The following is a 15,575-nucleotide window of genomic DNA, read 5'->3' as shown; positions in this document are numbered from 1 at the left end:
GCTGCACTGCCTGGGGGCTCTCCATCCTTAGCGGTGCTCACAGGCGCTCCCAATCGGCAGGTGGAATCCTCGCCCTCACCTTGTCCTGCGCACCCTTGGATTTTCACCCTGCAGATCCCTCTCCCTATTTTCCCTCTCACACACACACGCTCCCCTGAGCCGCGCGCCGCAAACTCAGTCTTGGTCCCCGCAGGTGATGTCATGCCCATTGTTTTGGTGCGCCCAACCAATCGGACTCGCCGCCTGGATTCTACCGGAGCCGGCATGGGCCCTTCCTCGCACCAGCAGCAGGAGTCCCCGCTCCCGACCATAACGCATTGCGCAGGGTGCACCACCGCCTGGTCTCCCTGCAGCTTTAATAGCCCTGACATGGAAACCCCATTGCAGTTTCAGCGCGGCTTCTTCTCAGAGCAGCCGCCGCCGCCGCGCTCCTCACACCTGCATTGCCAGCAGCAGCAACCGAGCCAGGACAAGCCGTGCCCGCCCTTCGCGTCCCTCCCGCACGCACACCACCACCCGCACCTCGCGCACCAGCAGCCGGGTAGCGGCGGCAGCAGCCCATGCCTCCGGTGCAACAGCTGCGCCTCCTCCGGTGCCCCCGGGGCGGGGGCGGGGGCGGGGGATAACCTGTCCCTTCTGCTCCGCACCTCCTCGCCCGGCGGCGCCTTCCGGACCCGCACCTCCTCGCCGCTGTCGGGCTCGTCGTGCTGCTGCTGCTCGTCGCGCCGGGGCAGCCAGCTCAATGTGAGCGAGCTGACTCCGTCCAGCCATGCCAGTGCGCTCCGGCAGCAGTACGCGCAGCAGCCCGCGTCCGCCTCCCTGTACCACCAGTGCCACAGCCTGCAGCCCGCCGCCAGCCCCACGGGCAGCCTCGGCAGCCTGGGCTCCGGGCCCCCGCTCTCGCACCACCACCACCACCCCCACTTGGCGCACCACCAGCACCACCAGTCCCAGGCACGCCGCGAGAGCAACCCCTTCACCGAAATAGCCATGAGCAGCTGCAGGTACAACGGGGGCGTCATGCGTCCGCTGAGCAACTTGAGCGCGTCCCGCCGAAACCTGCACGAGATGGACTCGGAGGCACAGCCCCTCCAGCCACCCGCGTCCGTCGGAGGAGGTGGCGGCGCGTCCTCTCCGTCTGCAGTCGCCGCTGCAGCTTCGTCCTCAGCCCCCGAGATCGTGGTGTCAAAGCCGGAGCACAACAACTCCAATAACCTGGCGCTCTATGGAACCGGCGGCGGAGGCAGCACTGGAGGCGGCGGCGGCAGCGGCAGCGGGCATGGCAGCAGCAGTGGCACCAAGTCTAGCAAGAAGAAGAACCAGAACATCGGCTACAAGCTGGGCCACCGGCGTGCCCTCTTCGAGAAGCGCAAGCGTCTCAGTGACTACGCGCTCATCTTCGGCATGTTCGGCATCGTGGTTATGGTCATTGAGACCGAGCTGTCGTGGGGCGCCTACGACAAGGTACGCGCTCGAACCCCTGCCCACCCTTCCGGGGCTGCAGAGCGGGATGCCAGGTGGTTGGGGTTGGCACTGGCGGGAACTCCCCGCCTGCCAGTTGCGAGCTTTCCCGGGACAATCGGAGGGCAGTGCCCGCTGGGACAGTGAACGCGGCTCAGAAGCGCACGCTTAGTCCGCAAGGCAACTCCGGAGAGGAAGCCTTTCCGTGCGCAAAGTTCTGGAGACAGTGAGTGCCCAGCGCGTTTGGGTAGATTAAATAAGTGGTTCCAGGAATGTGTGGGAAAGCATGCTTTATTCCTCTTCTGGTGCTCGGGATTTAGGAGGCCCTTTCAAACCGGAGAGCTTAAACTCAGGAGTAACTTCCTCTCCGGTTCCTAGAGCTAGGAGCTGCACTTGGGTCTGTGATGGCGAGACCCCGCTGCTTGGCTGTCTGGTCACCCGCCTTCCCAGCTGTCCTCCCCTCTCGCTTGCCTTTGAGGCTAAGTGATGTGACAGATCGTAGAGCCAAGATAGGGGTCCCCCAAACCCAGCTGGGAGTTCAGGCCCACTTGGTGGGGGACTCACTGACCCTCCCAACCCCTCACCACTCAGGGGCCTAGGTGGTTGGTTGAAAGTGCTTCTTTCTTAAAAGTGCTTCTGTCTGACTGTGTTGCAGGCGTCGCTGTATTCCTTAGCTCTGAAATGCCTTATCAGTCTCTCCACGATCATTCTGCTCGGTCTGATCATCGTGTACCACGCCAGGGAAATACAGGTAACTTAGGTTCTGCTGTTTATGAATGACCCAGAGTCATGCCTCCAGCCCGGAGAAGCTCAAGGCAGCAGAGCTTTTTTCCAAGCCCTCATGTCCTTGCTTGAGGTTACAGAAGAAACATGCTGCATTCTTACATACCACCTGACCTGTTCCTTCAAGAAGTTAAAAACAAAACAGTGCAGCATGTAAGCATGCAGTCATTTCTGGGATGTATTTATCAAGCCCTTCAGATTTTCCCCTGTCTTCTTTCAGGTGATCCACTTTTGCACTTCTTGTCCTTAAGGTCAATTATGCACTAGCCTTAATCTGAAGGGTAAACGTGTATTCTTGTTTGATACCACCACTTCCTAGTGGTGCCTCATTATGGAAGGTTGTATCCATTTGGATCATTTCCTATAATGTAGCCTAGGGAAGAAAATAGGCTGGTGATATTCCTAGCTAATGTATATAAATAAGACATGAGAAATGTCTAACCCTTTCTATAGCCCCCATCATTAAAAAATAATTGTAAGTTTTGAATACAAATTCTATATATATGGTATGTGATAGATTCTTAGCTACAATCATTACATCATTTTTCAAAAATGTCAGTCAAGAGCAAAGGCTACTGCTCTTGTGAGCAGTCTTGTTAGGAAAATGTTTTAAATGCAGCCAGGAGCTCTATTGTTAGATTTGGCTGTTGCTGACAACTTCAGAATCCTCTATACAATATTCATGGGTTGTATTTTGAGTGGTATACTTTGCTGTAACCTTCAGTCAAGGATATATTAAGATTTGTGAATTAAAATCGAGTTTTCAAAAATTAGGAGTGATTTGGGATTTCCCAGTGTAGAATTTACACTGGTATGTATTTTCTGATATTTTTGGAGCAGTTGTGAGACATTTGGTGGAACTATTAAACCATCAAATTTGACCTGCTGTCTTTTAGGAGTGGCCTTTGAATTTAAAACATTGTATAGAACGTGCCATTGAAGGAGCTGAGCATTAATTAGAAATTAAATTAATTTTAAGTTAGTAATTAGCAAATATATATATATATATATATATATATATATATATATATACACACACACTAAATATGGAAGAAACCAATTTTAACAGTTGTCCAAACAAAATAAAAATGCACATGACCCCAAATGAGGAGGGAGAAATTACTTCATCTTGCTTTCAAATTTGCAAAAACTTTGAAAAGTGCGATTTTGAAGGAATGAGGTTAGAGAATGAAAATTAGAAAGAGAGAATATTTAGAGTAAGTAGTAAAACTGCACTGGAAAAACCAGGCAAATACATATTTGATCTCTTTAAAATTTAAATAACTTACATAGATCTCTCTCTAATTAGGTGCTAATGGTCATAGGCTTGTGAGATTCAAACCTTTTTAAGTGATACTAAAATGTAATTTAAACACTATGAGTGTATCTTTTCATTTTGACTTGAAGAGTAGACAGAGCTGGAAGGAACAAAATAGGTGTAAGGATTCTTTGACTCAATTTTCAGATGAGGACCTGAAGTCAGAAGAGGTGAGTAGCTTGCTGGATCACGCAGCTAGACAGTACAGAGCGTGACCAGGCCCTGTCCTCCAAGCGTGGAGTCCAGAATGCTTCCTGCTCTTCCTGCTGCTTGTCAGCAGCCCTGGAATGTGGACATTTCGCTTGGTTTCTCTCTACATCCAAATGTTTGGTATATGAAGAAGAGGGTTAAACTTGGAAGATAATTATAGAATATTTTCGGTATTTTTAAAAATCAAGTAACTAATTTTTTTTTCTTGGAGATCAGAGTGGTTTTACTCAGTTCACTCTAGAAAGAGACCTTGCTGCTGTTAGCTGTTTTTTTTTTGTTGTTGTTGTTGTTGTTTTTACTTTTAATAAACATCAGCCTTCCTATTATTACCTATTCCTTCTGAAAAGCACACAGCTACACAAGCATTCATGAGGGAGGACATTTGATGGTATTAACATAAAAAAACAAGTGTCTTCCTAAAGACAGTGACTTTTTAAGAATTATTGAGATATTTTTGAAATAACATAGGAGTGTGAGAGGAGCTACAAAATGTTAATTACAGGTTGTAAGAAAAAATTGATCCCATGTTAGAACTCCTGAAACTTACAGAAAATAATAAAATATCGGAAATCATATTTTTATAGATTGTCTCACTTGAAGGAATTCTACTCATTGGCTAATTTTGAGGACAAGTTCTGTTACAAAAATGCATAGATATATTGGTTATGTATGGCATGAGTGAGAAAAATGAAGATAAGCGCAACAAACTTCTCTACTGTTGGGGTCATAAAACACTACAAAATGTTAGATTTTTTAAATTGGGTTTATTTTAAATGGCACATGGTTTCTGTTCAAATAATCACACTTAATAGCATTTTAAAATACATGCTTGTGTAATATCAGTTGTTTTGGATATAGATTTTACATTCAGTGTTTTATCTAGAGCAGTGATTTTCAACCTTTTCCATCTCATGGCACACATAAAATAATTACTAAAATTCTGTGTGTATATATATATATATATATATATATATATATATATATATAAAATTTACCAATCTTACAAAAAATAGGTATAGTTTTGATTCATTCACACTGGATGGCTATAGTTGTGTTGGCTGTTGTCATAGTTTTTATCTGACAATCTAAAGAAAAGCGGTCAGTTCCCCTGACTAAAAAGTCAGGTATTGCATGTTTCAAAAATTCTTATGGCATGTCAGTTGAAAATTTCTGATCTAGAGGGATTTCCTCAGGCTGAAGCTCTATATTATTACCTGAAATGCTTAAAAAGAAAAAAATAGAAATTGACCACATGAATGTGGAGATTCTGACCTAGAAGTCAAGAACCAAAAATAAAACAGGATTATTCTAATAGATTCAGAGGATAGAGTTGGTGGTACTGTCCAAATACTTCTGAAGCTCAGTGAAACCAAGTTCTCAGACTTGTTTTTTACTTATAGATGTCACTGCTATAAGTTCTTTAATAACTCTTAAGCAAATAGGCAATCTCAGTTTACTAGTAAGAATTCCTAATATATTTATTAGCTTTTAGTTAAGGAACTAAATGCAGGGATTATGTTGCCATTCAGAGCATGTCCTTGGATGTAGCATGTGTCTAAAATGGCATTTTTTTCCTTTTAGCATATCAACATGTTGATGGGAGAGAGAGCTTACTAGTGTCGGTTTTGGTACATGGTATGATTTCTCACTGCATTCAGGAAAAGTAAATGTTATAGTCAACATTCTGGCTCTGTATATCAGAATTGATTAACAAATCATGGGGAGACCTTGACATTTCCAAGGAGAACCTTGGAAAGCAAGTCACTGTGACCTTTTGTAGAATGTTTATATACACACTGGCAGACTAAGATGGTTCAGGTGAGTCATGGACGGAAGTGCTTGAATTAATATAGTGTAATGAAGAACAGAGCTCAATATATTTCAGTTTGGTGTCATTTTTCAGTACCACAGACAGCTCAATGCATCAAGCTATAGCTAGTTCATTTAATTGATTACTTGTACACCCCTCCAATAAAAAGTGAAATCACTATTTTTTTATCAGAAGGTTTATATAAAATTAGATTTAGTGGGCAGAGTTTTCAGCTACTAAGATATTAGACTTTTTCAAATAGACATTTGGCCTTATTTCATATAGTCTTCAGAAAAGCCACTCCCCCCCAAACAAAAAGGTATAAATAAAATAACCTAGGTAAGTGCCTATCTGTGTATCACAACCCTCTGACAAAGGAGAGGTGCTATAAGAGAGATTTCTTTTATACAATTTGGAAAGCTAGTTACTATCACTTGATACTAATTAATAGGGGCGAAAACCCCAGAGGCATGGTATCCCGTGACTTTTCTTATGTCTGTCCCCCACCCCCGCCCCCCGCCACCACTTTTTCTGTGGGCTTGGAAGGATTTCTTTGATGGAATAAATACTAAACAAAGTTCACATGCTCTTTAAGATTTTCAACATGAAATATTTTGTAGATTTCACTTCATCTTTTCAACACTAACATGTTCTAATTTCTCTTAGGGAAGCAGCTTTAGTTGAAAGAGTTGTTTAGTATTCTGAGTTAAGCAAACACAAGATTCTAGGTTGGAAAAGAAAGCTCTTTGGAGTCTGATCTTTCTGGTTCTCGTGGGATTTGGAAAAATGGAAAGTGCTATACTTTAAAGTTGAAAACATTTTTGTTTGATTTCATTTTTGTAATAATATAATTACATAATAAGCAGCATTAGAGGAAACACTGATTTTTCTTTGGTATCGTTTGCAGTGGAATAACTCTACTCATTCTCTTTCAAGGTAGCTTTTCAGAGATGGACAATATAGATCTGAAACTGGAAGATCAGAAATTAAAATTTCTCTCTGCTCCTGCATCTAGGCCACACAAAGGACGTTCTCTTCCCCACTCCTACAGAGAGCAAGTAGACATTTCCAGACCATGCAGAATATACTGCATATAGTCATTATTCTTATTAATGAAATAATAATAAACACACATAGTAAAAATAACAAATAGTACAGAAGAGTTTAAAATAAATGGAATAGTTACATTCTCCAGACTCTCAGTCCTGTTTCTCAGAGACAACCACTTTGAAGTTTTTCATATATGCTTCTAGAATGTTCAAGAATGAACACTTATGTGTTTTGAGATAACACACATGCTTTTACTTCGTAATATATCTTGGAAGTTTTCCTTATCAGCGCATAGAAATCTGTCTCATCCTTTTGTAGCAGCAGCATGTTATCCCATTATGGATGTATTGTGGTTTGCTGATAGGTGCTTTGAGTTTTCTAGGTGTTTGCTATTATAACCAATGCTAAAAATGAACACAGTGGTATACTTATTTTAATCTACTGATTAGAATATATGCATATGGTAAGTATTCAGTAGTCAGATTTCTGGATCAAAGGGAGTTTGTTTTAAATGGAAAGGTATTGTTCACCAGCCCTTCAAAAAGGTTCTCAGAGTTGACATTCCCTGCTTTCCTCACATATTCCTCTATTGCATGGTAAACACTGGATATTATAAAACAGAATTTTAAATATCTTCGGCTTCTAAAATGTTTACTGCCTTCCTGAAAAACTTTTTGGAGAAAAATTATTTAAGGACAAAGTGCATAGCCTCATAGGCTTATTTGTAACATTCCCTAATAGCTAGTGGTGCATTGTCTAATCTGATAAATAGAATAAGCATCGTAAAGTTGCCATTGGAATAAAATATTTGCCAACTTTTATTTTACTTTTCTTTAAAAAAAAAGTTGGAGGAGGTTGGTGAAGATGAAGGAAGCTGAAAACCTAGAAGGAATGGTCCTAGAATGGTCTTTAGGTCTCTGCTTTCTCTGTGAGGGAGATGAGAATTACTGGGGGACTGTAAGACTCCAGAAGAGAGAGTAGAAAACTTGCATGCATTGCTTTGCTATGTGGTGGTCTGTATTGCCAGCAACTTCTACATCAGTTGTAATGAGACTCTCAGTCCCTTTGACTCAGTGTAGACACTGTCGTAACGAAATCACTCGGGACTAATTTTCTCCGCCTGCCTGTGCAAAGATCTCTGCATTATTAATGGGTGTGCTGCTAAATAAAACGATCCCGGTGTGTTTACAGAGCAGCATCACAAATGAATGAAGAGTGGAACGTTAGGTTTACCACAAGTGGGTTTGCTTGATCTGCCAAGTTGTTTCTGGGCCACATTTTGTACAGCTTGGAAAGAAGGGCACTGTGGGCTGTTACTGTCCCAACCACGTCTGGCAGGGCACACAGAGGGAGCCTGCACTGGTTTAACTTCAGGGGAGTTACTTTTCATCAGGGTAGAAGGTGTTTAATGGGGCCATTTTAAATATATTTTTATTGATTTCAGTGAGGAATGGAGAGGGAGAGAGATAGACACATCAATGATAAGAGAGAATCATTGATGGGCTGCCTCCTGCAAGCGCCCTACTGGGGATCAAGCCTGAAACCTGGGCATGTGCCCTGACTGGGAATCCAGTCGTGAACTCCTGGTTCTTGGTCGACACTCAACCACACCAGCTGGGCTAATGGGGCCGCTTTAGAGGGAATTTTTGCTCATGAGGAAATAATTTTATGTTTGCTACTTTAAAAGTATATGCTTAATCTGAAATTCCCTAAGCATTCTATTAATAAAACTAGAAACTGCGTGGAGGGGACCTGAATTGTTATCTGGCACAGTTCTCACCCAGCATGGGAACTCCCTTCATGTCAACTTTGATAAAAGTGGTTGCCCACTTTCAGCGTGAACCCTCTTCCCATGATTGTCAGTTCTTCTGTACAAGGTTGTCCCATTGCCAGGCAGCTCTTATTTTTAGGAATAGTTTTCTTAGGTTGAGACAAAGTCTAAAGAATTTTTGAGCTCTGCAAACATAGTAGTGATAAGGCAGTAAAGTCCATTCTCTCTTGCAACTGACATTGCAAGCATAAGGAAACAAAAATTAAGTAAAGAAACAAACTCCTTATTCTGATAAGTGCCACGAAGAAGGCATAAGGACTGAGACAGAAAATAATTGGGGGTGCAAGGTTGATGATCAGAGGAACACTCTCTAAGGCAGTGACTTTTAAACGGAGGCATAAAGGGTAAGAAATAGATAATTTGGCAGAATCTGTGCAAAGGCCTGGTGACTGAATTTACTGCACCCAAACACATGACAGCAAACCGGTGTGTCCCACGCTGGGAGAATGGTCCTGGATGGGGTGGGAGAGGATGAAATGTTCTGATATTGAAGGGTCATAGGGCATGTCAAGGATTTTTGGATTTGTTTCAAACTGCAGTAGGGAAGTCATTGAAACACTTAAAGCATGGGAGAGTCATGATCCAGCTTACGTTTTAGAAGATCTTTTGTTGATGTTCTGAGGAGATTGGTCTGGAGACTAAAAGGAGACCCTTGGCAAGTCATGTCATAGTGAAAGATGGTCACCTGGCTTTGGAGCAGTAGTGGAGGCGAGGAGAAGTGGTCTGATCTGAGATCTATATTGGAGTTAGGATGAACTTCCTAGTGGATTGGATGTGACAAGTGAGGGCAAGGGACTATAGAAAGATGATTCTCAGGATTCTGGTTGGAGCAATCGAATGTATGGTGCCAGGAGGGGAAGACTTAAACTGAAGCGTAGGACGTGGAATCAGAAATATGTTTTGGCACAATACATTTGAAATGCCTCTGACTTTACAAGAGAAACTAGAGTTCAGAGGAAAGGTCTGTAGTGGAAATTTAAATTTGGGAGTAATGAACATAGAGACTAATTAAACCCACAGGGATTAATAGAATTGCTGAGAGAGAATAGAAAGATGAGAAGGTCGACAGTCAATCAACCTCTGACATCTAGAGGTTGAGTAAAGGAAGAACTAGGAAAGAGAGATAAGAGTGAACTATACCCGAGGTGAAGATGGGAGTGTTGTAAGGAGGCACAGTGCTGTGTATGGAATACCAGGACATCTGTTAATAAGGGGTAGAGAAGTGCCTTTTGAAGTTGGAAAGTTGAAGGTCATTGCTGACCTTGATGAGCTGTTTCAGTCGAGTGATAGAGACAGAAGACAGACTGTAATTTCCAGTATAAAAGAAAAAAATTGATTCTCCCTTTTACAGAACCACAAAGCAAACATTTAAACATTGGGTAAGTCCCTTTCAATGTCTTCCTAATTAAATAGTCCCAGTTTCTTTGACTATTCCTCATCAGACATAGACTGTCCCCAATCACATTCTTCTGGGCTTACTCTGTTTTGTTGAATTCCCTCTTTAGAGAAGAAGGTCAGAAATGTACCCAGTACTCGCAGATGCCCATGGGGTTGTTACCTCCCTTCATTAGAGATGATCCCTGATATTGACTGTTATTAGTCTAGAACAGTCATGGCTTCACAGGAACTGTTGCCAAGGAACACTTGTAAAATTGTAATTGAACTGAATGTTTGTTTTACATTTATTAACCTTGTTAAATAGCATCTTGGGTTCAGACCAAGATTTCATCCTGTCAGAATTATTTGCATCCTAAATTTGATGTTTATTTGACAAACACTTTTTAGTTTCGGAAAATGCCATGTGTGGACTGGCTAGGGGATTGGTAAGACCCAAGGTTTCAAATTAGTGTAAAATTCTGTTCCAGAAACAGCGTCAACATTAGTGTCTTCTACCTGCTTTGCACACTTGCCAATGACACATTTAACTCTTCTTCCTAGCTTTACGCTAACCATGAGTTTGAAAAGTGATGGTGTGCTTGAGTCACAGTCAGAACTCAGCAGGACTTTTCTGTTGTTGCTGTCCGCTCATTTGTGATACTTGATACAGCCTTTTAAATAATAACAACTCTGTGAACCCTGTCAGCTAGCCCACATTTCTCACAAGAGTGTCATGAGGACTGTTCGATCCCTTGCTGAAGTCCGCATGTTCTCTGTGAAAGGCAATCTCATCATCTATTAATGATATCCAAGAAGGAAACAAGACCGATGCAATGCAGGCTTCATGATTACATGCCTTTCCTCTTAAAAACTTTGTTTTTCTCTCGAGATTTTAATTTTTTTATTGATTAAGGTATTACATATGTGTCCTTATCTCCCCATTGCACCCCCAACTCCCCACTCATGCCCTCACCCCCCTGTTGTCTGTGTCCATTGGTTAGGCTCATATGCATGCATACAAGTCCTTTGGTTGATCTCTCCCCCTTACAGATCCAGAGACAGAGAAGCATCTTTCAGACCGTCAAACCTCAGATTATAAATTTCATAACTATTCAGGTTAGAAAATTTATAAAACATAAAAAAAGAATATGGCAGTTTAATCTCACCACCCAGAGGTAATTATTATTTATGTAATAATGTTTTATATTAAGTAGATGGTCATAGTATTTGCTATATATCTGTATAATAAATTTGGTCTTCTTTTCATGTAACTTTCTATTAATTTCCCCATGCCATTAAACATTCTCAGTAGCCCCCATTTCTGCCCATCGTATAGATATCAATTTAATTATTTTCCTTATTTTTAGACCTTAAGAAAAATTAGAAAGAACCTATTTAAAATTACTTTTACATTAGTACTATTGCAGATGAACTTTTGTGAGCATATCTGATTATTTCCTAAGGATAAGTTGCCAAGCAAGAAATTACTGAGTTAAAGGATATTATTTAAGGAAAATTGATAGTTTGTCAATGTGTCCTCCCCAAAGTTTATATTACTCCTTTCATTTTTAAAGTACTTACAGACCAGTTCATTAAATGACAGATGTGGTATATCTTGGAATGTCTAGGTCTAATTTACCGGTTAGTATTTCGAGTACTTTGTAAGTCTGGGTAGTCTGCTCTACCTTTCTGTTTCTCCATCACCTTGGTTCCTCAGTATTGCCTAACCAGATTGGTAAAAGAGGATCTACTCGTTTTTAATAGTTAAAGTTTATGTAGAAACAGTGTGAAAGCAGTTTTGGAAGATAACTTTGTCCCCAAATGTTCCCAATCCTTTTTATTATAGAAGCTGTAAAAACTATAATTTCTGACATGTTTCTCTAAAACTTTCCTGCTGAGCAGAGCAATCAGACTCTCCTTTGAGTTGTTTAAGGTTCTCTGCAGCACAGCCTCATGGCTTTGTGCACTGCCTCTGGGGCCACTGGGTCTGGGCTCATTCCCAGCTCTGCCACTAATTAGCTGTGTGACCTTGGGCAAGTTATTTAGTCTCTCTGTCCTTCAATTTCCTTGTCTATAAAATGGGGAATATAGAGAACCTTTTTCATTGAGTTGCTATGAGAATTGAGTGTGTATGTATATACATACACACAGACACACACACTCAATATGTGTATGTACATAAATGAAAGTGTATCTATATGCTCATATATGTATATATACGTATCACACACACACACACACAAACACACACACACACACACACACACACAATGTACCTAGAACACTGATTGGCATGTGGTGATGGCTATGTAGGTGTCAGCTGCTGGGTATTTTTAGCTATTTGGGGGTTAACTGGGGTGGAAGGGGAAGAATTGTAGCCCAGCCTCTCTGGTCTTTGGGAAATAGTAATGATTTTTTTTTCTTTTTACAAGTTTTATGAGAGGGAACAAAAAGATAAAGTGGGCATTTGAACAATGACCATTAGTTTATTAATAATCTAGACTGTGCATACGTGAGTGTTCTTTAAAAAAAAAAAAAGCTTTGATCTATATTAAGGATAGCCAATTTTTTAAACTGAGTTAGTTCAGATTCTCCCTTAGGCAAATTGGCTATCTGAAGACATAAATGTTCATTCTAGGTGTTTCAGGTCTGTAAACTAGTGTTATAGAACTATAATGTTATGACTAACAGTTTTTATCAAAATAGCCATTTCCCCTATAAACCTACCTAGGTGTGGCTTCCTTCGGGCAGTAGGGTTTCAGGCATCCAGGGCACAGCTGACAGCACCTCCTCATCACTAATTAGGACCTTGGTGACTTACAGGGCTTACATGAGGCACTCTGAAATGTGAGCAAAGGGAATCATTTGGATAATGGAAAATTCTGGTATTCAACCTCTGGTATTCAGGCCAAAGACATGAGCTTGTTATTGACAGAATTGTAAGCCTATAGGATATTGAAATAACTTCTTTTCTTTTTCTGAACTGGTTTGTGTCTGATAAGAGTGTTGTTTCATATGTCACCACCCCAACCACAGTGCTTGAAGTACAGGTCTGAAAGAATTGAGAAGAAGAATGTTTATGTGGTAACATGACCAAGTAGCACCTCAAAGTGTTCTTGGGCTAGTGATTAGATTTTTTGATAGAGAGCTCGCATCCTCCTTTCTGTTTTTATTTCACTAGTTGAGTGTGCACTATGCCAGTCTCTCTTTGTTATTGTTGTGTGAGTTTTGGACTTGGCTTTTTGAATTTATAAAACACATTGGGATTCAGACATCACACACTTTGAAATGAACCATGTAGACAGACCAGTTTTAACAGCCAGTATTCTACATCAATAATTTGTTCTTTGTACTCTTGAATATTCTGAGTATTTTTACCCAATTATGTACTTATCTATAATAGTTCTCCAACAGGTGTTATGATGGAGTTATTTCCAAGCAATCTGACTATTGAAATTTGGACATGTAGGCTTTATTGCTTGGTCACTGAGGTGGTCTTCTTTCTACCAGGAAGTTTTGGTCTTCCAAGGACATTCTATGCAGTATTTGGAGATTAGTTTCAACAGAAACATACTGAATTCTGGGGAGGAAGCATTAAGCACTATAGTACTCTTTTCTTGGTTTTGACATTGGATAGTGCTTTTCTGAGAATAGTGTCTACTGTCATTAGTGTTAAAAAATATACGGGTGCTCATTTTTAAAGTGCTTAATTTTTTACTGAGTGGCTAAAGGAAATTATATCCTAGTATTGGATTTAACTTTAAGGTCACGGATTTTTTAAAAAACATTCAAAAATAATAATTAAGCTGAATATTTATTGAAGTGCTTGCATATAATGTGATATAAAAGTGATGGCTGTGTGATTTATAATAGTCACCTCATGCTTTTTCAAAGGCATATCTAGTACTTCTGGAATATATGCAAAATTATTGACAAACAACAATTCAGTTTATGTGGGTTTAGTTATGAAAATTTTAGACTGAATCTTGACTTTTAGAAACTTGCCATAGGCCTATATTCATATAGGTGAATCCTCCCATACTTAGGAAATGTTCTTATATCTGTCCTTGGGAGTGAGAATAGCTTAAGATATATTTATTTAGTTAAATATGCTATTAGTTTGCTATCTAAACCTGTAGTAATATTGCAAAATTGTAATTCTGTTTTTATGTATTATTTATTTTATTTTATTTTTCCATCACCATTTATCCCTCCATCACCATTTATCCCTCTATTCCCTCTTCCACCTCCACTCCCCCCCCACCCCCCCCACCCCTGCCCAATCACTACACCACTGTCCATGTCCAGGAGTTCTCTCTGTCTTTTTTTTTTCTTTTTAAAAATATTTTGAATAGCATTATACATTTTGCATTAGTATTTTACTCAAGATCTTCACTATTGGTTTCTATTTGCCACTGTCAAGGAGGATACTTAGTGAAAATGCATTTGGTCAGACTTTCAAAAATTAAGCAGTAGTGCTACAAAGAGAAATATCAAATATGCCTGTTTTGAGGCAGGGAAGGAAGCAGCAACACTGCTGTTAGGGTTGAAAACTACTTTTTTAAAAAATTTCCTTGATTTGGAATTCATTGGCTTGTATAGATTTTGTATATCATTTAAAAAACTCAACCTGTGTTCTTTTCTTCCTTCAGTACATTTATCTCGCACAATCTTTTTTATCCTTTTGGACAACTATCCCTACATTTTAGCTGCTATGTGTTGGCTATGTTCTGCTTCACGTTTGGGAATCTGTCCCTTGGGCGTTCCTTGCATTGGGCGATGAAGATCCTGCCCACGCGCTGTCATATTCACTGTCTCTCGAAGTCTGATACCGTGTACACAGATTGCTTCAGTGACAGCTATTTCGAAATAATTTATCCATCAAGTGCATCTCTCTCTCTCTCTCTTTATCCATCAAGTATCTCTCTCTCTCTCTCTCTCTCTCCAACTGGCCATAGAAAGAAAGCGAACATGTGTTAAGGACTTAGTCCCACAAGCCCATGTCAGAACATCCTGCATGGAAACCACACAGCATAATCACTGGGTAAGCACTTGCTCTGCACCATTTGCCCAGCAACAAGCGGTCTTCTCTGCACCACTATGCAGGAACGCACATAACAAGATGATCAGTGGGATGGAGGGTGGGATGAAGACTCATCTTCAAGACCTGAATGATGACATGCTGCCACATGGGAACCTCCTCAGCCAATGCAAGGGAATAGGATTGGGAGGCTGGAGAGGTAGAGGTGATGAGCTCAGATACCAAGGTGATTCCCAGGCTGAATACGAATTTTCACTCATTTTCTCTCATTTCTTTCTCCTCTGTTGGTATAATTATGACCTGTACCTTTACAGTAGGATTAAAACAGTTGATTTTTACCCTTTTTTCTTCAACACAATGGGGGAAATTACAACAAAGCGCTACAAATCTGGTCCTCTTTACCAGGAAGATAAGAGCAGGATTTCAAAATCATTTCATTGACTTTGTTTTAAATTTGCCTATTGGATTCTTTCTTCTAAGGAGGGCCCTCCCTACCCAGCAATCTCTGAGACCGCTACTGGGTGTGTTCACATAGGCCATTGCTCTCAGCGCCCCAGCCTTATTTTCAGTTGGGAATAGTCTGGGGAAACACTCTGTGTTCTGAGATTTCCAGCCGTGTCGGGATTCCCTAGCTGACTCTGATCCTGAGGGAGAAGTTGAGGATACGTGCAGCTCTCTGATACCCTTGTGTGCG

General features: G+C 41.1%; 1 protein-coding gene across 1 annotated transcript in view; it reads left to right on the top strand.

Annotated features, from left to right (window-relative positions):
- Nucleotides 1-201: 201 nt before the first annotated feature.
- KCNN2 (potassium calcium-activated channel subfamily N member 2) overlaps nt 202-15,575 on the top strand; it is a 143,504-nt gene continuing 128,130 nt past the window's right edge. The window contains exons 1-2 of the mRNA XM_014462066.2: nt 202-1,464; nt 2,117-2,212. Of these exons, the coding sequence (XP_014317552.1) occupies nt 202-1,464; nt 2,117-2,212 (1,359 nt within the window). The remainder of the gene's footprint in view (nt 1,465-2,116; nt 2,213-15,575) is intronic.

This window comes from Myotis lucifugus, unplaced genomic scaffold (genome assembly GCF_000147115.1).
Source record: "Myotis lucifugus unplaced genomic scaffold, Myoluc2.0 scaffold_0, whole genome shotgun sequence".
Lineage (NCBI taxonomy): Eukaryota > Metazoa > Chordata > Mammalia > Chiroptera > Vespertilionidae > Myotis > Myotis lucifugus.
Note: the sequence above shows the minus strand (reverse complement) of the source record. Positions and strands in the feature narration are given on the sequence as shown.